The following is a 22941-nucleotide window of genomic DNA, read 5'->3' as shown; positions in this document are numbered from 1 at the left end:
AGCAGAGTTCAGAAGCCTTGCCCTCCCCGAGTACCCACTAACCCTCCCTTCCCAGCCCAGAGCAGAGGATCTCTCCTGCTGGCCGCTGTTCCAACTCTCCATTCCGTCTGGCCTGCTGCTTTCTGACAACTGCCTCCAAGCCTGGTTCCCAAGGACCTGGAGCAGGGAGGAGAGCACTCTGCCAGGGGCCAGTGCCCTGGGATGGTGCCCAGCCAAGGCCCAGGGAGCTCTTCTTTCTCCATCCCCACAGAGGGCAGACCTAGCTAAGGGGGAGGCCTTCGTCTGTAGAGCCTGCTTCCGGCCAGGGATTGTATCCATGTAACACATGTGTTTACATGTAAACATGCATCCCCAAGGGCCAGCTCCAGGCTGCCTTCCAAAAGCTGAAGGGTGAGCTCACGAAGCTGGGGATGCTGAGCGGGCCTTGGGGGTCTCCAGCCCGTTCCTGCACCCTCCCCTCTCTCTGCTACCCACCCACAGGAATACCCTGATGGTGGGGTGGCAGGGCCATGGAGGAGGGAGGGGGCAAGGAAGAGCTGCTTTCTGACACACTCCCCCTCAGCTAGGGGTGGCCACGTCTTGCACCAATTCCAATTAACTGATCCCATAACTCAGAGTTGAGGGGGGTGGCAGAAGGGAGAGCCCAGGGAGGGAGCCGGGTCCCCTTGTTGCACTTGATAACAATTATAGTTTAAAATCATAGCTTGCCGGGGCTCGGCTATATTTTACTTGATAACAATAAAAGTGACACATAAAGTTAACTGTTTATGTTTTATTTATTAGACTAAATCTGCCAGCGGTGGTGGAAGCGCTTGCCTCGTCGCTACAGCTTTTATAGGGCTGTAAAACGTCATAAATCAGTCTCGTGGAATCGCCCGCACTCTTTGTGTCGGCGGCAGCGCAGGGCTGGCGGCCGCTGGCTGCCTGCTCCCTCCTTTCCACGAAAAGTCGTAATGTGATTTTTTTCCCTCTGATTTTATTATTATGATCGCCGCTGTGATTAGTCAATCTACCTTTAATTCACCACCCTACGCTGCCTCCTCCCTGCCCAGCCTGGTTGACACTTGAATAAGTACCTTTTAAAACGGCGTAACAACTATTTGAGGGTTTAATTAGAACATCTGCAATTAAGGGAATGAGGAGGGGAAAGGGAAAAAAAATAAAACCCTTGTGAGAGGGAGGCTGAAGGCGGGAGATTCCCAATCTGTCTCTCACCACCTTTGGGATGTCAGAGAGGGTCCCCACTTCCAAATTAGGGCTCATCCTGAGGGCTGGAACGAGAGCTGGGCCACAGCCGACACCCAAAGGGACTGATTCACCCTGCCTGGGCCCCTGGCTGCCTTCCCTTCTGCAATGCTTAAGCCCCCCACACTCACCCCAGGCTCACCAAGAGCCAGTGCTTGGGGGTCCCTGGATACCCTCTCCCCAAGAGGTCAGTGCCCGACCCCTACCACCAGATGGGTGAGAGAACCGGAATTCCCTGGAGGTTGACCATCTCTTAGAAGAGGTTCTCAGATTTCCAAAGTTGGTTGAGAACTCCTGCCCACTCCTGTCCGGGACCCTCTGTGTGTGAGGACTGGCTGGTTTGGTTGGAAGAGGAACTTGAGACTGTGAGAAGGGGAAGGCTGCTGCTTGGTTGACAGTGATTTGGAGTGCGTGAGGGTTTTATTATTGGTGGGAGGGGGATAGGTTAATTATAAGTTGTTGGAAGTGGTGAGGGAAACCAATGCTGACTGCTGATCTACATAAAAATTCTGAACCCAGCCCCAGACTGCTGCCTGGGGAGAGGCAAAGCCCCTGAGAGCTCAGGTAGGGTGGGAGGAAGGCTGCTGAGGGAGAAAGCCTTCCAGCCCCACCCCCATCCTCCCTTCTAGGCCTGCACCTGGATCAGGTAGCCCCACCTCATCCAGGCAGGGAATAATCTCTGCTCCACCTGGCTCCCCTCCTCGCAGTCCTCACATTCACCTTCTAGCAGCCCTGCCCCCGCCTCAGCTCGCTTTTCTTCCATCTCTTCACCCTCTCGGGCTTATTAGGGAGTCATTCCCAAGGCATTGCACATCTCACACCACCACTCCCTAGGATTCTGAGCTCCTGCAGGTGGGTCGAGGGAACGGGAGCAGGAAACCCACTTCAGGCCAGTACGTGTAAGTAGATCCAGAGAGTTCAGATGCCTCCAACCACGTGTCCAATCCATCTTTGGTTATTACTGCTAACAAATATATATGCATTCATACTATTAACATTTATTAATGTATTAAATGCCTCCTTATGCAGCCATAAATCTGTGGAGTTTTCGTTCCAGGTTTTCACAGCTAATTCGATATGCACATCCAGAAAGTGAAATCTGGGATATTCCCCCAAGTATGCCCACACTTATCTACATCACTTACCAAAACCCTCTCTTTGGGCTCCTATAATAACAAGAAAGTTGCCTATGGGGAAAATAACAAGCCAGACTCTACCACACACACACACAAGAACATTTTCACCAGGATATTATTGCAAGCACAGAAATAAGATCCCTTCGGAGGGCTTCTGTACTTAGCCCTGGCTTAACGGGTTGGGGAGGGGGGCAATAAAGCGGTTCTTGCCCGTGATGAATCCTGTATCTCCTTTTGTGCTTCGCCCTCCTGCCTCCTCAGCCCAGGGATCTCCAACCCCTGCTCTGCCCTCCACCTCTCTCTGCCCCAATTTTATTTTTTATTTTTTCTGATCACCTTTTGCCAGCCTCTAAGCAATCACTGTCTGAATGCCCCCCTCACCCCATATCCTTTCTAAGTCTTGATCTGGTTTCTCTTTCGGAAACATGTTTCAGTACAAAGCGCTTCCCTTCTGACACCGCTGAAGAAAAATATGTGTCCATTGTGTGCGAGGCCTTATTGTGCCCGGATTACCATACTGACCGTTGGATAACCCATATTCCTCCCCTCCCCGGTAACAAGCTGCCGGCTGAGAGACCTCAGCGGCTCCACTGATTCTGCGATGCCTTAAAATCTCACCTCTCAGAATCCCTGGATTTTCCTAGGGAGAAAAATAAGTGGGAGAACCAACTCAGGACTTGGAGGGCAAAGAGAAGGAAAATGAGGGTCATTCCATTTCCCACTCTCAGAAGTGCAGGATGTGGGTGTGTGCGGGCACGCGTGCCCGTGTGTGTAGGTGGTTTTTGTTGTTTTAGAGATTAAAAATTGCAACATGTCTCTTTCTTCTTCCTCAAGTAAATTGACTTTTAGATGGTATACAATCAAGTAATTCATTTCATTTTTATTTTTTCTCCGAGCAACTTGAAAACCCTAAACTAAAGCAAGGCTCCCACTTTTCCCCCTGTGTGTGTATATGTATATGTGTATGTGTTTTGTCCCTTTCTAATGCCAGCAGGCAGGGCTAATGTATGCAAAAGAATATGCAAATGCTTAATTGATTTTTTCTTAAATCTCTTGTCAGTAAAAGTAATGAATTGGTCTAAAATGATTTTAATAACCCAGAAGTGTCACCAGAAAATACTCAACCTTTTTTTTTCTCCTAGAATCGCTTATAGTCTCAAAAAAAAAAAAAAGCAATCATGGAATGTTAATTTGCCCCCCTTTAAATATTAAAGATGAATCTCTCTTGTTTGTTCGGAGACCATAGGCAAGGTCCTCTCATGGATTTCCCCCTCCTTGCTTTGCCTTTCTTGGAATTCAATTTTCCTCAAATCTCGTTTAAAGTGGCTTTTTAAAAAGTGGCTGCATTTTAATATTGGTTAGACAGAGTGACCTGCATTTCACCTCGGGTGTTTGACTTGTTCCAATAGGTCACTGCCATGGGGTTATTGATGGGGAAACTCCATTGAAATTTGTCTCTTCGCAAATGGCCTTTAGATCTTCCAACGAGTTCAATAACTAGTTATAATGTGGAAGGGGAAAAATGAAGGCCCTGGGCTAACGAATTTGATGTTTCATTTTTATGCTGGAGAAATTGTTAGTTAGAGGTTGGGTTCCCCACCCCCTTCCTTGCCCATCGTGGCCTCACTGACTCTTGTCAAGTGAGGCCCCCACTCTTGTCCAAGGCTGCTGGATTACATCCCCTTTAAAATTGGGGCTGGGGTGTCCCTTTCTCCCTTTGATGCAAGCTTTAACTCTTCTTTTTTCTTGTTGTTGAAAATTCTGACTTATGGCTGCAGGAAGCTTGCACTGCTGAAGATTTGTAACCTGAACTTTCCTGTTAGAGGGGGAAAGGACTTTTACTTTTAAAGCTCTCTAAACGTGGTTTTGAAAGATCTAGGAATTAGGCTGGCTTAGGGGAGCTTACAAAGAGCTCCCTGACCTAGTGCTCCCAGAATTAAGAAGCCGATAGGAAGGTGGGATTCCTCTGGGGAGCTGATGAGGGCATCTCATCATGCTCTTGGCCTCTGAGCTGCCAGAGACCCATGGGATTAGACACCCAGGACCAAGGAAGGTAGAGACTGGGAAAGGCTAAGGATAGAGGGAGAATTCCAGTATAGCAGGCAAGAGAATCCTGGGTCTCCTCCAGGGTCAGAAACAGAATTCATAGGGACTTGGCCCGGTAACTGCTTGCTGAACTTCCTAAGAAGGGCGCCCGGCAAAAGCCCAGTGCCCAAAGATGATGCATTTTACTGAACTGGAGAGAGTAGAGGAAAAGGGGGGGAGTTGAAGATTTTATAAGGTTTCCCCTTTTTTTCTGGAGTTCTTAAGGAATGGGAGAGGAAAGGGCAGGGAAAGGGAGGAAAGGTCTTCATTTTATTCGCCCCAATCACACCCAAGTTGGGGAGCTGGTGACTTCTCCAGAGAAGCCTCTGTGAGAAAGGGCTGTGGAGAGCTTGTTCTCTCCAGGCTGACCCAGCCATACCTGATCATTACCATCATTAACCTCAGTAATAACAAGAACATCATTCCCTCACAAACAGAGCTCCTTGCATGCCTTATTTTTTTCCTCCAGGAACTGTTCCTTCTCGTTCCCTGCCCAAAGGAGTCCAGTTAGCTCAGGCCCAAGTTTCCCCTTAATAAGCCCACTCACCTCCCTTCCAAACCTGGATGCCTAGATGGGAGTCATTCCAAAGGCAAGCCTTGATTCCTGGGGGGGGGGGATCCAGTCCAAAGGCAACATGTAAGTGCCTGAAACTAGGGTGCCACTTCCCTCTATCCCTTAAACCCAGAGGCAACGTCTTGGTGCCACTTGCGCTCTCAGACAAACCTGCCTGGACAAATCGGGGCACCCCAGGGATCACCACACGCCACAACCCCATGAAAATGGGGGAGGCCGGGAAGGGCCCATTGGGCGGCTTCAGGGTCCGGCCTAGAAGAGGACACACAGCCTGCTCTTTCCAGCCAAGCGGGAATCAATAGCGATCTGTTGCAAACTTCCCCGCAGCCCCTCCGCGCTCCGGCCGCGGCGGGAGAGCCCCGTCCTCAGGCCGCTCGCCCACCTCGGCCCGCACCTTGGCTGCCTCCTCCGAACCCCGGACCCCCAAGCTCGGGCCTCGCCCTCTCCCCGTTTTAATTACGTGATTGATTTTCGCTTTGGCCGCGTCGGGACGCCTCCGCCTCCGACTGTTTAAATCTTTCGGCTCCCTGTTTTGCATTTCCGAGTCCTCCTGATGGGCTGTAATTTAGAGACTGGCCCTCGGGCGGCTGTGTCCGGGTCCGGGCTGCGGCCTCGCCCTACACTCCAACGAAATGGTCCTCCCGGGCTGTGCGGCGCGGTCCGCTCTGCAGCCGCTTCACCGCGCGGGGCTCTCACACCGTGCTCCTGCCCATCCGCCTTGCTGAATTATTTCGTGCTCCGTTATTCTCTGATAGAAAAATGTTCCGCGTTGGAGTTAGCACTCCATGCCTGGGCTCGGAGCCGGGCCGCTCACCGTTTTTGTTTACTCTTCACCCGAATGAGGGGTATATGTCTGGGAAGGTCTGGATCGAGACCCCGGGAAGCGCGACGCCCGGCTCCAGGCTCGGCGGGGAGCTCCAGCCGCTTCCCCCAAAGACCCGGCCCCGCCGGCGGCCCAGAAGCGCCGGGAGAAGCGAATTCGGCCGCAACTTTCCACCACTTCGGCGCGAGTGGGACCACAGGGCCGGCGGCCCCCAGCGCACAGTTGGCCGTTGGGTCTCATTTTGCTCCCCAGCCCCAGATAGAGGCCCCATCACCCGGGCAGCCCCAGCGGGCATCGGAGCAGCCTCTGGGAAGTGGCCGCGGTACCACACCGGAGGGACCGAAGGTGAGGCGAAGTAAGGGAAGGACGGGAGGCATTTCCACGGACGGGAAGACTAGATGCGGGGTGCGGAGAGGACAGGGAAGACGTGAAATTTTAAAAAGGAGCCCCTTCTCCCACCGTGGCTGACCTCCCCTTTCTCTCCTCCGGAAGAAAAAAAAAATATCCCTCTTTTTCCTCCCTAAACCGCTGGTCTCCTGCTTAATCTCTCATCTATTTACAACTAATAAACACTTCTCTGATTATTTCCCCATGTCCTGTTCGTTCTTTGATCTTTTTCAATGAGGCGAGCTCTGAGTTACTATTAGCACTATTTTATGATCCTGCTTTTCCCTCAGGGAGAGGAGGGAGTTGGGAATGTCTTTCTCACTGGGGAAGAACTTCAGTGAAACGTGAGTTGGTCACAACCTTCTCCCTGTCCCCCCCCCACCTGCAACAGCCGAGCCCCAGCTCCCTCAGCCCCTCTCCCCCTACCCCTTCCTGCAGAAATGTTGCCGGGTAAGTAAGAGTCCGCCTGTCTGGCTATTAGGATTCTGGAGACGTTGGCATCTGTAGCAATCATTAGTCAAAGCCGCGCAAGCCAAAGGAGCCGAGGAGTTGGACAGAAAAAATCTTGGAAATGATATACAGGAGCCGCGGAGGCATCAATCCCGGCCGATAAGAGCTCGGCTGCCGGGAGTGAGGCGGCCGCTTAATTGGGCCCTGGGCACCAAGAGCAATTGGGGAGGAGGCATCTATGGGTCGGGCAGTGACTCTGGCACCATTTGGGCACCCTACAAAAATAGTGGGGGACTTGAACGCTCTTTTCCTCAAATTTCAAAGGCCCAGTTGGCGTGGGGGGACAACGCCTCTGTCAGCCTCTCCACCCTGGGAGCCAAGAGGAGCGGAGCTAGAGGACTCTTCCCTTCTCTCTCCCGTCTTAGTGACTGTCTTGGGAGGTACTGCAGGTTGGGGAGCCTGGGCTGGGATTTCAGGTCACAGGGACAGCCTGGCGAGGACTGTGGTCCCTAGAGCAGGTTTTCAGGGGCAAATAACTCATTTGGACTCAGCCTTGGAGATAGCAACAGAATCACTCCCTTTAATAAGCAAAACAGCCCAGAGATATTTGTTCCCTATCCCCGCTCACCTGATGCCTTTATTGACACAGAGATAGAGAGACAGAGAGATGCAGTAAGTTTCAGTCCTTCTAGAGGAGATCTATGCCCCTACATATAGATACATGCATTATGGAACCATCTCTAAACATACTTTCAAATATTTAAGTTTGCAGCAAAACTGCAAAGACTATAAAGATCTCCAAATATGTAGCTTCAATATGTAGCTATTTTATGAGTTGGAACTTTTGCATAAATCTAGATAAAATTTTCAAAATAGAGATTGAGCAACACACGCAGAGTTCTTTCCAACCGAGGCGAAAAACTCACCAATTATTCATCCAGATATTTAGGGACAGACATCCCAGCTTATACATCCTACACTATAGAGAGATTGGTAATGTGCACACAGGAGTTTGACGGAGGACTGTTACGTTCACTGTGTATCTATAAATCTAAATATCTATAAATCTGCATTTAAATGTGGAGTAGAGAGGGATGTAAAACACATCCTGTTATACACAGAGCAATCTATAAATATATTTTCACGTATACAGCTATGGGATTGCTCAGCTCTCTATAAAGACACGTGTATTTGCATCGAATCTTAGGAATGACAGAGATTCTCTGATGCTTGTGGGTTTGGGGATGCCCCAGCCCAGACTTCTCTGGGAAATAAATGAGAGTAAACTGAAGCCTGTGCAAGTAAGTGCTAAGAGGGCCCAGGGACTCATATAATCTATGGCCTTATTTCCAGCATATGGGGCATCTCTCTGGCAATGGATAGGAGCCCTGACAACTGGGCCTGAAAGCATCCTGACTTCATGTAGCCCGAACTGAGACAGAGGCAGAGGACTCTTTACTTCTTTTCCCTTTAGCTCCCTAACCCAAAGCTGGGGGACGGATCCATGGGAAGCTGGGATGTCTTTAGGAGGGGAAGGCTCATTAACATTACGAAATGGAGCCATTTAGGTAAAACATTTTTTTTTGCAACAGCTTGGTTAGAGAGAAATGTGAGAAGGCTGTGGGCTTTCACACACAACCCTGCACCCATCTTAATTACATAAAACCCAATCACTGACTGCAGAGAGTTTCCTCCATTCATACAATGCTAGATGGGGTCATCTATATGCCCCCCTCCCATCCCCTCTCTTCATGAGCTCTCTCTTACAGACCTGAATTCCCACCCTGTCAAGAAGGGGTTTGGGGCTCAAGAAAGACATCACAGGGAGACAGCGGCCTCAGAAGAGAGTAGAGCCCCCAGGAGTCATGGTATCTACCACCAGGCTCAGAAGCTGATTGCTTTCCACATTAGTTCCTTTTTAACTAAAGGGTTGGGGGAACCAAGGTCTGTATGGGCAAAAGAAAATAAAAGACGGCATGATTTTTAAATCTGGAGTTTTGAGGGGGAAAAATCACCAATGACCCTTTTTCTTATTGGAGGCAGAGGATTTGGGGAGCCCTGGACTTCCTTTGATTTTCCTGCTTTGGTTTACTGGGGAAAGGGAGGTAAGGAGGGCCCCAGGTGGGCTTGGAGAAGTACAATCCAATCTAGTTGGCCAGCTTGGGGGAGAGTGATTTACAAAGCAAAAGCTCAAATGCTACTTCCTGAGAAGTCACCAGATCAAAACAGCCTCCTCTAGGCTTTATGACCCCATCTCTACTCCCAACAGGAAAAGTACCTTCAATAAAATCTCAGCCCACGCCCCCATCCTCCACCCAGAGGAGGGGGAGAGACACAGTGTAAAATGAGGGACCTGACCCTTGCTTCATACACACACACACACACACACACACACACACACACAAACACACACACACACACACACACTCACACACTCACACACACACTGGGTTTTCCAGCCAGAAAGTTGACTTTTTAAAGAAGTATTTACTAGACAAGAATTTTCTCCACTATCTGAGCAGAGAAGCAGCCCTAAGATATTTGGAATTGAGCCTGAAGAGCAGATTTGATCAGATAAGGATCTGGCCTCCTAGTCCTACATTGCCTTCCAACCCCCTACAACTCAACAGGCCAACAGGACACTAAAGGTCACCAAGAGCCTGGCTGCCCCCATCTGTAGGGGCTGCTCCAGGGGGTTGGTTTTCCGGGGAGGCAGAAGGGAAGAAACTTAACAGATGCCTAGGGCTCGAGGGCATGAATGGGGAGGGGAGGACAAATAGTCTTCAGGCTGGGCTGATGGCAAGAATCATGGGCTACTGGGAAGTTAGTTTAAGGCTGGTTTGCTGTGTCCAGCCTGGCCTTCAGACCTCTTTCATACACACTTGGACACATACATATACTTTGTCTGTTCAGGTGTGGTGTTCTGGGCTGGGGGCTGAGAGAACTGGGGATCTTTCAAGGGCAGACCCCAGCCTCCTCTGCCTCTCTGAGAGCTGTGTCACATGCAGATCTGAAGGGATCCCAGGGAACTGAGCCCACACATTCCACACACACCCCAATATGGGGCTGCAGATCATGGCACTTTCTGTGCACTTGTGTCAGGTATAGAGAAGTAGCCTCTGTCCTGCAAAGGCTCCCCAGCATGCCCAGAGCCTTCTGGTCAACCTCTCATTCTAGCTTCTAAGGCCTGGTCATCAGAGGCTGAACAAGGTCCTGGATAACCTAGCCCAACTTCCCTAAGTCCCAAATTTCATCTCCCTCCCACCCCCACCCACACACAATGAATCTTCCCAGGAGTGGGAGAAGAAAATGGATCCCAGGGTTCTTCTGTAGGACTCAAGGACAAAGAGATCTCTATCACCTCAGTTCCTCAGTCCAGACTCCTTGGGCTCCTGGGGCCCCATCAAAGCAGTGAAGGGAGGTATCACAACAGACACACCATTCTGGGTTACAAAGACCCGACAAAACGGATGTGATTTTCTTGGCCCTCTAACAGCTAGCCTCTTCTTTAAATTGAATTTCAAAAAGCCAGAAAGCCCTAGCTTGGGGTCCTGAATCCAGATTCTGTCCCTTCACCACCTCTAAGGGCTCCAGGGTCTCCAATCCCACTGAGGAGGAAGCTCAGAGCAGTGCCTGTCTCTCCAGGAAAGGAAAGCACAGAATTAAAGCCCAGGACAATGATGTTTCAGCTCAGGAACTCAGCCCAAAGCAATTACACAAAGAGAGGGAGAGTCAAAGACACAGATAAAGTTGACCTGGATATTAAGAGGGGCTGAGGCAATAAAATCTCTCTTCCCAGTGCCTGCTTAGAAAGAGCCAACACTCCTGCCCTTTCTTTCCTTACTTTCCTGGAGTCTGGAAACTCCAGCATGAGATATCCACATAGAGGTGAGGATTGGTCTCGGACAAGACTAACACCATCTACCAGAGAAAAATAAGTTTGTGTGCTCTAATTCTAATTCATGATAGAGGTCAGTGGAGTGGTGGGATTGAAGGTGACTTGGCAAGTGGGGGCTCAGTGGTTTCTGAGAAGAGCTGCCCTCCCTCTGGCTTCTCATTCTAATCCTTCCCACCTGACCTGTGGCATTGGCCCCAAGTCAGCCCCACCCAGAAGGCAAACTGACAGGGGGGTGCTGACAAAGCCCAGCTCAATCTGGGCTATCCCTTGACACCCCCAGAGGAGGGCTTAGAGGTCTGGGTGGCACAGCCCATCTTGCTCCTCAGTCGGTTCAAGGAGGGCAGGAGTTCAGGAGGAGGAGAAGGGGAGGGGAGGGGAGGGGAACTCAACCAGAAAATTAACCCTGGAACAAAGCCTTAGAGACTGGGGGATGGGGGTGGGGGGGAGAAATGCCTGGGTCTGGACCTGAAAGTCAAGTGTTCAGGAGACATGAGGACAAGTACTCCTGCCACACATGCACATTCTCTGTGCCATCAGATGGACTTGCTCAGAAATAGTTTATCAGCCATTGCTTGTTCTGACCTAACCCATGTGTAAACACAAACCAAAATCCACACCTTCAGTGGCTGTGTCCTTTGATAACCATTGGCCAGGACAAAGGGTCATCATCGTCATCATCATATCTTGTTAAAAGAATGGAAAGGAAGGGGACTTAAATCCATCACCTGTTTAGTATGGGGGAAGGGAGGGGGAAGGGTCCTGGTTTTCCGTGCTGATTTCCTTTTCCAGAACGCTTCTTTCAACTGACTTGTTATTCAACAAACTAAAGGTACCAAATACAACTTTCAAAAAGTCTCCACTTTTGCTCCCTTCCTCAACCATGCCAGAGACACTTCGATAAAGCTAATGGCTTCTGGAGCATTTCCAGAAAGATAAATCAAAAGAGGTCTCTTCTAATCACTCCACCTGTCCCCAAGAGGATAAGAGAATGAAAACGAAAAGGTGTGCAAGGTAAGTGTATAGGGAATAATCATAGTCAGAATTTGAATTCAGGGCTGGAGTTCGTACCCACATCCACTGTACAGCCTAATCTAGAGTGTATTATCTATAAAGTCCAGGGAATTGGGTGAGAGCACACAGGAGAATATGAGAATAATGCAGAGGATGCCCCCACAACCTCAGATCCCAGTGCAGTTGAGACTGATCTCGAAGTATAACTTTGTTAGAGCTGGAGGACAAAAGCCAAAGACTCCCCAGAGCTGGGTCAGGGACAGAGGAAGAGGGCTAGAATATTCTCAGCATCACTTATCCCCTTCACTTCAGAGACATGGAGGACCCAAGAACTAAAGAGGGTGGTGGGGAGGGAGGAAGAGGAGTCGGGGAAGGCCGAGACTGAGACCCCAGTACTTTTTGGCTGATTGGTTGCTAAAGGCCATGTGACCCTGCTTAGCGCATTTCTGATTGGTTGCTTGACCTCTTCTAGGGTTAAAGACCTAGGAACAAAATTAAAAGCTTTCCGGGTTAGGTGGGGCACCTTGGCACCTGATGGACCGCCCATCCCCCTATACTCCAGAGAAACCTCAAATTCCAGAATGGGGGAGGGGTGGGAAAGCCAAGAATGTCAAGGCCCGTTTGTGTTTGTACTACTTCCATTTGTATTAGTCCTACAAAACAGCAAAATAAATAAATACATGTAAAGAAAACCCCACCACAACAAAAAAACAAACAACAACGCCATGGCAAATTATCTGAGAGGAAAGACAATCTGCAATTACTGGGGTGGGAAGAAGGGGTGATATTTACATGGAACTTTTGAGCCTAAGAAACAGGAAAAGGGGGCGAGGGAGTCATAGAAACCCTCCAAGAGACGCTGTGTAAGTCTGTAAAACAGAAACACACTCACTCACCCTGCTACACAGAGCTGAAGGGATCGGGACTGAGATCTGGCCAGGAGCTGGGGAAGGCAGCGAGTCTTGCCTGGGTGTGGGACTTGGGCCCTGATTAAACTCTTGATTGAAGACCATTAGATTCGCTCCCCAAGACCCAAGGGAGGCTGGAGGGAGGAGGGGGGCGTCAAGTTATAGACCAAGGGAAACTCCCATCTCCCTGCTGCTTGGATGGAAAGTTTCCAAAAATCCTCAGAATCAGACTGGGAGGGAGGGGTAGAGTCGGGGAGGGCCCCTAACGAGAAAGGGAGAACAGGAGAGTTAATTCTCCAATGGGTTACTGGGAAGAGTCCGCTGGGATCCTAACGCCTCTCCAGAAAATAAAGGGGTGGGAGGCTGGAGGGGGAGGCCGAAGTTGAGGGACTGAGGCCCGGGAGGGAAGGCTTTGGAGAGTTCTCCACCTGGGCGCCCCGGCTCTTCAGCTCCTCTAGCATGCGACAGTCCCCTCGAGCAAGGGATGGGGCTCCAGCTCTGACTGCCGGTGTCCTTGGGTCTCTGTTCCCCATCACCCTGCCAGAGTCTGCCTGGGCCCCCTGCCTCTGCCTGATTCCTGTTTCTTTCTCAGTCTTTTGGGCGACAGGGGCACGGTAACAGCGTCCTCCTCCTGTCCCCAACTGCACCTCTCCATCCAGTGGGCGCCCAGAGCCCCTTGCCCCCAAAACATTCCCTCCCCCTCTGCTCTGGCTCACCCCCTCGCTCCCTCCCCCTTTCCCCTGGCCTAGATGCCTTGCCCTCTAAGGACCCGCTTTCCACCCTGCTTTGGAATCCCTGGCCTCTTCAGAGAACCTGCGTTCCTACGTTGTCATTTTCTTGGTTTAGGCCCCAGTGAAGCACGGGGAGGTGAACACTACGTGTCCTCCACACGCAGGTGTGGAGGACACATCCTGCCTCTGTGTCCAACGCCTCTGCTGTTCTTTCCTAGAAACCTGAAGGGAGTCTCAGCCTGAGATTGGCCCCAGGGCACCATGCCCATTGGGTCCTGAGGGCTCCATCGCCCAGAGGCCACTCTCTCCTCGGGGCCAGGGGACTTTCCTGGCCAGCCTAGTAAAGACATTGCCTCCACTCCCATGCCCATTTATACTCCATTCATAGCAGGAGCCTCTAGGCCTCCAGGGCCTAGTTTTACCTCAGGCCAGCGCTAGGGATGCCAGGAAAGACCCCGACAGTTAGAGGGAGGGGGAGGCATGAAACCACACTGGCCCCAGACAGACTAAGACCCCAGACTGTGGAGACCCGGACAGCTGCCCACCCAGGCCTGGTGATGAAGAGAGGGAATGTTTCGGGACTCCCTGGGCTCCACCCGCCAACTTTAAGATGCTTCTGCCATTTCAGTTCACAGCCTGTGGGCTCAATGGTCCCAAAGGCCTCCTTCCCTGTCTCCCTCCCCAGCTGCCTGCCCCGCCTGGACTCTGGGCCACTGGCCAAGGGCTGAACTGGCCCCTCCCCAGAACAAGGGCCCCAGAGGCCCTTTGCACTTGCGCCTAGAGTTTACACACTCCTAACAAACACCAAACATCCCTGTGTCTGCCGCTGTCTTTCTTCTCAACTGAGAAGGGAGAGGGGGTCAGGGGGACCTGGCAAAGCTCTAAAGGACCCAGGTCTGTCTTTACCCCAGTCGACTTGCAGCTGGAGGGACTGAGGGGCTGGGGGTGGGGAGGGCTGGTCTGGGGAGACAAGCTCCCCCATCCTCCTACCTCCCAGCGGCTTCCCTTCTTCTCCCACCCCGGCCTGGGGAGGCCTTCTTCCCCTCCCTTCATGAGTGGGAACTGCCTCCTCTTTGGTGGGGGGGGGGGATTAGGTAAATGGGAGAAAGGGTCAGAGAGAGAGAAAATTAACTTACAGCGTTCGTCTGGGATTCATTTGCGAAGATGTAACCTCTCTCACCATCATCCCCAGCGCCGTAATCCCCTCTAACTGCCAGGCCCTCTGTCCTAGCATTAAACCTCACCAGCAGCTGCGTGGCTGGACAGTTAAGATTATATATGATGTAAATATATTGTGGGTTTGTCAGCTCTCCCTACACCATAAAACTTGGTTTAATGACATCACGTGGTCCCCCAAGAGCCACTCATGGGCTTGCCTTTGGGCCATTCACATAAATAACCTCCAAAAGTTTCAAACTCCTAAATTCACATAGAAGCAGTGCGTGTTTCTCTAATGCTCAGTTACACTAAAAAGCCCTCGTGCTGCTCCCTGGCCTCACCCCATACCCCCCTTGCAGGGTGGGGAGAGGGCAGAGGGTGGATCTTTATTTATTTACTTACTTACTTACTTCCATAAGGACCTGTCGCCTTCGAGGTCGTGTTGATATTTTTTTTTCCTCCTATTTTTTTTTCTCCTCTCTCCTCTAATTGCTCAGAGTGGGCCGTGTCCCCCTCTTCCCACTCCCCCGGGAAGGTAAGTCATGCTTCTTCCCCTTGTTCCTCACTGCCAGAGGGGGTGGGTTCCAGGGCAAAGTGGAGAAGCAGGCTCCATGGTCTCTGTTTGGGACCCAGAAGCCCCTCCACTAACTCCCCAAGAGCAATGCCAAACCCTGGTACTTGAAGATTGTTCCAGGAGGCCGGCTGGTGAAGCAGAAGCCTCTGTTCAGGGAGAAAGCAAGAGTCTGGGCCGCACCCACTCGCAGTGCAAGGGAGCGTGTCCGAGGCCTCTGTCTAGGTTGTGGGCGCTGATGCCGCCGAAGCAGAGGCTGGGCCCTGAGCACAGGTCTGCGGACCATGACACAGGGTGGAAAACTGGCAGGCACGGCTGTGTCTACCCAAGTCTGGCCGACCGGAGTCACTACTCCAGCTCCTCCAGGGAAAGAGGAGACCCAAACCCTGCGGGGAGGAGGCGTCAGTGCACAGTGGGGCTGGTGTAACCTGCCCAGCGGGTCTGAGCCACACTGTCCCCACCCCTGGCCAGGGGCGATGCATCCCCTCACCCCACCCCACTTCAACCCCCGGGAAGAAGCGCAGGGCCTCGGCAGTCAGGGAGGCTGGGGTGGGTGATGGTGGGCACCACGACCTCTTTATTAGTTAACTGTTACCCACTGGAGACACCAATGCTTCTCCACGCTTCACTGGAGAAAAAATTAAAATAACTCCCTGAAGAAAATTACACATTTTATTTGAGAGAAAGGAAACAGATGAGCTGGTGTAGGGCTGGGCTGACTGCTGAGCGCTAGTGGAAGAGAGACGTTACAGGCTCCCTAACCTGGCCTGAGTGCAGTGAGAAGGGGACGGGTGTAGCCATGGGTGCAGTTCAAGAAACATGTGTAGAGACCTCCTACATGCTAAGCATGGGATGAGGCAAGGCTCTTGGGTATTTCAGGAAAAAAAAATGACAGACTGGCAGCTTAGGCAGTGGGATGCAGAGGAGTCAGTCCTTATAATAAATCCAAGGAACATCAACATTAATAATCATAAATATTCTCCTTGCCCCTCCCCAAAGCCTCTCTGCTCCCTTTCCCTCTTGGCTGCTGGAATAGACTTCTAGCCCAGATCCTGAACTGGCCCCCACCCCCAGTGTGGGGGGCCTAGGCTTGGCTCCAGGAAATCACCCCGTCGTGGGAGGCGGGAGAGGAAATGCAGTAAAGTTTTATGAACCCTTCCCGCATTTGTTTCTCCTATAAAGTACTTCCTCCCCCATCCCATCCCAGGAGCCTGGGGCGGAGCAGATCTTTGGCCTAGGCCAGCCTCAGGTACCACCTGAATTATCTCCTTTTCCCCTTCCCTTTAGCTCCCCCTCCCCCTCCACACAAAATCCCAGAGACTGAGATAAATGATGGCAAACAGACCCAACTCAGGCACTCGTCTATGCACCTCCTTTCCCAGCTGATTGCCCTGCATAGCCCTAGGCCCTAGGAGGTGGGGAAGACGCTCTGAACATTTCCTGCCTGGGAGGTACAAACTGCAGGTTGCCCCACTGCTTCCCCACCACCTTAGAAAGCTCACACACCTCCTCCCACGGCGCCCCTCTACTGAGCAGTACCAACTCTTTCTGAGCATCCTTTTGGGACCAAATAGGCCCCTAGGCTGAGGGCTCAGTCCTTCCTCTATGTCCAGCGAGGCCCGGGGACCACCACGTAGCCCTGAGAGACCTCTGCACAGGCCCAGAAGGGCCTGAGTCTGAGCACCGTGGAGCCATGGGTCCCTGGTCCCTGCAGATTAGCTCTGGCATGCTGTGGGGCCGTTGCCAGTCTAGAGGCGTCATATCCACCCAGCCAAAGTGGGAGTGGGTGCGGAGGCCTGAATGCCTGGGACAGTCACAGCATGGGAAAAGCCAGTACAGACGGCGTGGGTGCCCTCCCCTTCCCCTAGAGGTCCTTCTTGGAGCCAGGGATTGGGAAAAAGGCTCAGTTCGACCTTCCTCTTCTCAATACTCCTAGAGGCTCCTAAAAATTCTTTTAAAGGAGAGGCTTAAAGGCTGTGGGCCTCCCCCAACACCCCGTAGCCCATTTAGACAATTTTCCCCAATACATGCCCCCCAGACAGAGAGGAGCCGCTGCATCTTTAGTCCTGTTCTCTCTTTGTCTTTATTTGATATGACAAAATATAGTTTCAGGAAAGACCTAGAGTCAATAAATAGTTGGACAACAGCGATGAGAAGAAGGACACTGAACGTCGTGGCAGGGACTACTGGGGCAGCCAGGAGCCTCTAGGACCTTTGCTGGGGTCCAGTAGCAGGGAACCCCAATAGCTGAGCTAGCTAGCGGTCTGAGGCTGGGGGCCTGAGAGGGCATGCAGAGAGCGCAGGCTGGACAAGTTCCCGGGCTTTGGGGTGGGGGGCGCAGGTTGGGAGAGCATAGGGCAACCAAGGGGGCCCTAAGCAGACAGTCATCTTCCCCCTTTCATATGCAAATCATTTAAAAAATGAACATTGAGTTTAGTGGCTACAAGGAAGCACCCCGAGTCTGGTGCCGGACTCCGCCAGGCACAACCATCCTCTTACCGAGCCCGCAGCCGGGAACAAAGGAGAGGGCGAGGCCGGAGGGTCCCGGCGCGGGGCCTCAGGCGCCCGCAGGACCCACCTGAACCCCGGCGGCCACGCTGGGGCAGGAATCCTGAGAGGCAGCCCAGGCCGGGTTCGCTCAGCACCAGCCCCTATGCCACAGCCCTCTGGGGATCCTGCGGATAGCCTGCCCTGGGACCTCGGTGTTGAGCAGAACTGAGGGGAGTCCGGGCAGCGCGGGCAGCCACGCGGGAACCTGGGGTCGGTGGGGATGCGGAATGCCAAGGGAAAGAGCTTTTGTCTGTGAGGCCGGGGAGCCGATGCTCCAAGCCTCCGCCCTATACCGAGAGAGGAAAACCGAAAAGGAAAGGCGCAGGGACCGAAGCGGGCTCGGGGTGCTCTCGGCGGGCCTCTCCGCTGCCTCTAGAGAGCCTCTTTGCTTTTCATTTTGGAATCTTTCTTCCACTTCATCCTGCGGTTCTGGAACCAGATCTTGATCTGTCTCTCGTTGAGACACAAGTTGTTGGCGATCTCTATGCGCCTGCGGCGAGTGAGGTAGCGGTTAAAGTGGAATTCTTTTTCCAGTTCCAGAGTCTGGTAGCGCGTGTAACTGGTTCGGGACCGCTTGCCGTCAGTCTCTGGAATATAAACCCCCCAAGCCAGGAAGGGGTGAATAGCGTGCAGCGCCCCAGCTTCCCCATCCCAGCCCCAGGCCCCCACCAGCGGCCGGAGGGAGAAGACGCGAGCGGGGCAGGACAGGCCCGGCGGGCCGCAGGCGGGCCCGGCCCAGCCCAGCCTGGCCCCGGGAGAGGCGCCTCCGCCCAGGCAGGAAACTTTCCGCCGTAGCCTTCACTTAGCAGCCGGAGGGGCTGAAGGGGTGGGGGGGAGAGGGAGACCCAGGCTCGGACCGAACAATAATCACCCTCGAGATCCGAGCACCGGGGACCCCCCTCCCGCCCCTCCCAAGTCGCTGGAATCTTCCGGAGCGGCAAGCGGCGGCCGAGCCGGCTCCGCAGGGGAGGGAGGAGGGACCGCGGGGGGATCCCCGCTCTGGAGCCCCGCGCTCCTCACCCTTCAGATCCCTCTATTTTTTTAACTCCCTCCCTCTCCCCCCAAAATTGAATATTGCCTTTTATACACGTTTTGTTCCTATGATCCAATTATGTCGTCGTAAATTTGGGCGCACACAGCCTCTAAGCCTTTTAGTGGACAGTTTTACGAGCCATTGATGCCTGGATCGTAAAATTTATGGCCGCGGGTTTTTTTTCTTTATTTGCCCCGCATGGCCTATAAAACCCAGGCGGACCCGAGCGCGCAAAATGAAGTCCTAAAGTTTACCGTGGCTCATGTGCAGTTTGGTCATCCACGGGTAAATCTGTGGCGGGGCCGGTGGCTGGCTCAGTCCGGCGGGCTGCCCTGTCTGCGCCTGCTCCTCTTTGATCTCCCCACTGCTCTTAGCTCGCTCCTCCAGCGCTGGGCGAGCCGCCTTCTGACTGTACATCCCGGGGTTCAGAGGAGCCGCTTCATCTCTGCCCAGAGCGTGTCCCGGAGCGGCCGCGGCGCTGCAGGCGGGGCGGTCGGGGTGAGCCCGGGGGTTGGCAGCCATGTCTACCCCGTGGAGAGAGTTGGAAGGCGCAGGCGGTGGGAAAGTGATGCTTAAGTCCAATCCGCCGTAGCAGTACCTGGATGCCTGCACCTCTGAGGCCGATCCATAGTTCCCACAAGTTTGCATGTTATAGGCAGGGATATTGGGGCTCTGCTTATAGAATGAATTGGCTACGTAGGAGCTCATGGCGGGGAGGGCCCAAAAAATTTTTCTGCACCCTTTTTGATTAAGGGTGATTTGTGACTCTTTGAAGTTGAGGGGTTTTTTGTTCTCCAAAGTGCACAATTTATAGGTGGAGATATCTCTTTCTTTATCCTATGCGCTCTTCCCAAATAAGGGAGCCTTAAATAGAGTCACGTGACTCGAGCGGCCACTCATAAATTTGGCTTGATGACCTCCGGGAGGTTAGTGATGGAAGCCGGCGAAACGCATCTTGATATGTTGGCAAAGCCCAACCAAGGGGGAGAGGGAGTGAGGGAGAGAGAGAAAGAGAGAGAAGGGGGAGAAAAAAAAAAAAAGGTTCTTGGAATTGGGGGGTAGGCGGGACAACGAGCCCACAGCGACACCTGGTGCCTGCTTGGAGGAATTGCAGCCTGGCTCGCCGGCTGGTCTTCAGGACTCTGGATTTTCCACGCTGTAGAGGAGAAGCTGGGTGCTGCTGCAACAAACCACTGAAATGGCCTTTTAAATTGTATTTAATTTTAGGGGGAGATGAGGCTTCACTAGGATGCACAGAGGGTTTGTTCTGTTTTTTGGTTTTTTGTTTTCTGTTTTTTCGGGGTTTTCTTGGGTAACGGATGGCCCCATCCTCCCCAACCCCGGGGCCTTTCAATGTTCAAAAATGGCTGAGGGAAGGGGATTGAGGTAGGAGAGCCCCTACCCAGGCCGGAGGGGGCTTATCTCAGGTTCTCTAAACCAAGGGTCGAGGTCCCTTTCCTCTGAGGCCCCAGAGCCCTGATACTGCTGAGGAGGTGCCTGTCAGCCTGAGAAAGTGAACCCAGCTTCTGCAGAGGTAGGCAGGATGCCCAGGAGTAGGGGTCCCGAGTGGGCAGAACTAGATAGGGGGCTCAGAGGACTGAGAGTGCTGGGGACTCTGGGATGAGCCTGGAGGTGAGGAGCCAGGGGAAGCTGAGTAGGCCTCCTCACCATGCCAGGGACCCCAGAGTAGCAACAAGGCAATTTTCAATTGTGTGACTGGGTGGATGGCTAGCTGGGTGGGTAAAGAACCAGACACAATGAACTGGAGGACTGCTGTGCATCCCTGGGTATGACCCTGGTGCGGTACCCATGCCAGGTATTTTGGATGGAAAATAGATGTTAATTGAGGGCATGGAGAAGCAAGATTCAAGCTTCCACAAATATTATATGAGCAGGGCAGAGGAAAAGGCCTGTTTTGTGCCCTTTGGAGGAAAGGCCTCTGGACCAGGCTTTCCAAGGGACCTGGGTTCAGAAGGTCCACAGGAGAGCAATTTCTGAGCTGTCTGGAGGTGTCCAAAAGGATCTAGCTGGGGGTGGGGGGATGGGGATAGGCAGGGCAGGCGCCTGGGCCACCTTCACAGCCTGTGACCAGGGGCTCCGCAGCCATTCGGCCCCTTTACATCCCCCCCTCCCCTAGCCCCAAGTCTTATTCTTTCCTGCCTGTCTCTCCCCAGGAAATATCCGCCCCGGCCAGGAGAAGCCCCCCTCCCGCCCCCGCTGGCAGAGGCGCTGGAAGGGGCGCTGGCGGGGGATCTGGAAGGTCTGGAAAACTGGCGGATTTTTTCCCTCTGGGAGACCCCCTCACTACCTCACCCCCTAGGTCCACTCAGGTTTCTCTGGCTGGGCTTAGGAGAGAAGGCCTGAGCTGGGGAAGGGCTAGGATCTGGCTGCGCTCCTCACCGGCCTAGTTTGAGGGGAGAAGAAAGAGTAAGGAACCAGACTGGGGCTGGCGCTGTAAGGAGGAAGGAATTTGGTCCCGGCCACGTCAGGAGTCCCAGAGCAGGCGAGAGCTCAGTTGCCAGGCTTTCTTTTCCGAGATGTCCTTGAATCGCTCAATCTCTGCCGAAGGGCTCGGGTCCCGCAGTCTCCTCTTTCCCTCGGTTCTCCGCCTCCGCCACGTTTCGCAAGAGTCGGCCTGGCGCGGGCCGGGGGCTGCCCTGCTGGCTTCCGGCGGCGCCTCCCTCCTCGCTCCGGGGAGTGGGCGGGGGTGACCTGGGGCCTGGATAATGCGTCCTTTCTGGCCTTTGGGGCCCGGGGTTCAGAAGCCGAGGACCCCAGACTACCAAAGGCAGGAAGAAAGGCCTGTGTGGGGCCGGAGACCACTCCGACCAACCCGGGCTCCCACTCTACCCCCAGCGAAACCCCGTGCGGCCCTTTTTGCGGGGCGAGGGCGTTGCTCTATGTGGGGAAGCCGGAGAGGCCTCCCAGCCACCACCGCGATCCCCGGGAGAACCGGGAGGCAGGGCTCAGCGCCGGGCCGGGCGAGGCGCGTGCAGGGGGGCCGGGGGCTCGCAGGCGGCGGGCGGACGCGAGAGCGCTCGGAGCCTGCTCCAAGCTTCACCCCGAGGCCGGAGGGCGAGCGAAGTAACAGAAATCCCGATATAAACTTTTAAAAATAATATCAGTTTTATTAAATATTCGAGAACGGATCCAGAGGTCGGATTTATATAGGAGGGTAACACGACGGGATTTTTAAAATTTATTATTTTTCTCCTACCGGCTAAACAAACGTCATCCACTATTTTTTCTCTCTTTTTGTACTTTTCCCTCTTTTTTTTTTTCCTTTTTAAGATGGGATTGGAACACGGACGGTGCTAAACATAAATATAAATACAGAGACCACAAATACAGCTAAAAATATTCACACAGAAATGGTCACAGTTTGTAATATGCCATAATGATCCCCAGGATTCTTTAAAAACAATTCGCCTGGGCTGGGCATTTGCTGGGGCAGAGGGGCCGGGCGGGGGCTGCGGGCAGGCCCTGGGGGTTGCTGTGGGATCACCACGCGCCCTACTTGGGCCTCCCGCCCTCCCCGGCTGCCACGCCGGGCCCTGAGGCCTGGGAGCGGAGGCCCCCGGGCCCGGGAGCCGGCTCTCTGCGCGGGGGCGGGGGTGGGGGGCGCCGAGAGGGTTGGAGGCCAAGTCCTCTTTTGGAGGGAGATCTGTGGAGTCTGAAGCGAGGTTCAGGCACGAGCCCCAAGGCCTGGGCGAGGGAAGGGGCCTGCAGACGAGCCGAGAACGAGCTAGCGAGGGAGCAGGAGAGGAGGAGGCGCCTTGTGAGAGAGTCTGTGCGGTGAGGGAGGGGGTCCAGAGCTGACTTTTCAGGTCCATATTTGACTCCCTAATTTTGTCTCAGGAAGTCCAGACATCAATTGTGCCAGTGATAAATACAGAGTGTGTGATTAGGAGGGAGTTGGGGGGAGCGAGGGAGCAGGAGAGAGAGGGGTGGCAGGGACAGTCCTGGTCACTCTTTCTGCTTCTCCTCTTCTGTCTCTTCCCGCTTTTCCTCTTTTCCGCCCAGGCTGTCGACCGCGGCCCCTCCGCCGCCCCCTGAGAGCGTGGACGTGAGATTGGACTCTTTTTTCCACTTCATCCGGCGGTTCTGGAACCAGATTTTGATCTGTCGCTCGGTCAGGCAGAGCGCGTTGGCGATCTCGATGCGCCGGCGCCGCGTTAGGTAGCGGTTGAAGTGAAATTCCTTCTCCAGTTCCAGGGTCTGGTACCGCGAGTAGATCTGGCGACCGCGCCTCCGGTCCGCTCCATAGCCGACCCCTAGAGATCCGGGCACAAAACACACTAAAAACAGTCAGCAAGGCACCCTCCGCAGACGATTTAGCCTAGCACAGCCCTGACCCTCCCAACTTGGCCAGCAACTCACG

The 22941-nt window shown here is 53.4% G+C and overlaps 2 protein-coding genes across 5 annotated transcripts in view; both read right to left on the bottom strand.

Annotated features, from left to right (window-relative positions):
• Positions 1–17036: 17036 nt before the first annotated feature.
• On the bottom strand, positions 17037–19344 carry HOXC5 (homeobox C5). Its single transcript, XM_029204698.1, has 2 exons — positions 18815–19344; positions 17037–18114 (listed from the first exon to the last, which is right to left on the bottom strand). The coding sequence occupies exons 1-2, from the start codon at positions 19266–19268 to the stop codon at positions 17900–17902; spliced, it is 669 nt and encodes a 222-aa protein (XP_029060531.1). The 5' UTR covers positions 19269–19344; the 3' UTR covers positions 17037–17899.
• A 2348-nt stretch (positions 19345–21692) lies between these two features.
• Positions 21693–22941, bottom strand: part of HOXC6 (homeobox C6) — a 40009-nt gene continuing 38760 nt past the window's right edge. For 2 of the 4 annotated variants that reach the window (XM_029204695.1, XM_029204692.1), the window contains one exon: positions 21693–22858. In XM_029204695.1, coding sequence (XP_029060528.1) covers positions 22527–22858 — 332 coding nt within the window. In that variant the 3' untranslated portion in view covers positions 21693–22526. The remainder of the gene's footprint in view (positions 22859–22941) is intronic. The other 2 variants (XM_029204694.1, XM_029204693.1) reach the window with 1 other exon arrangement.

Source organism: Monodon monoceros, unplaced genomic scaffold, assembly GCF_005190385.1.
Source record: "Monodon monoceros isolate NGI ecotype Baffin Bay Population unplaced genomic scaffold, NGI_Narwhal_1 Super_Scaffold_6, whole genome shotgun sequence".
NCBI classification, from domain to species: Eukaryota; Metazoa; Chordata; class Mammalia; order Artiodactyla; family Monodontidae; genus Monodon; species Monodon monoceros.
This window is presented reverse-complemented; position numbering and strand designations above follow the sequence as displayed.

What these genes read in the sequence shown, in the direction of transcription:
- HOXC5 (XM_029204698.1), bottom strand. Translation starts at nt 19,268, where the DNA reads ATGAGCTCCTACGTAGCCAATTCATTCTATAAGCAGAGCCCCAATATC. An exon ending in CAAACTGCACATGAGCCACG is followed by an intron (nt 18,115 to 18,814) that starts GTAAACTTTAGG and finishes TTTATATTCCAG; the next exon opens with AGACTGACGGCAAGCGGTCC.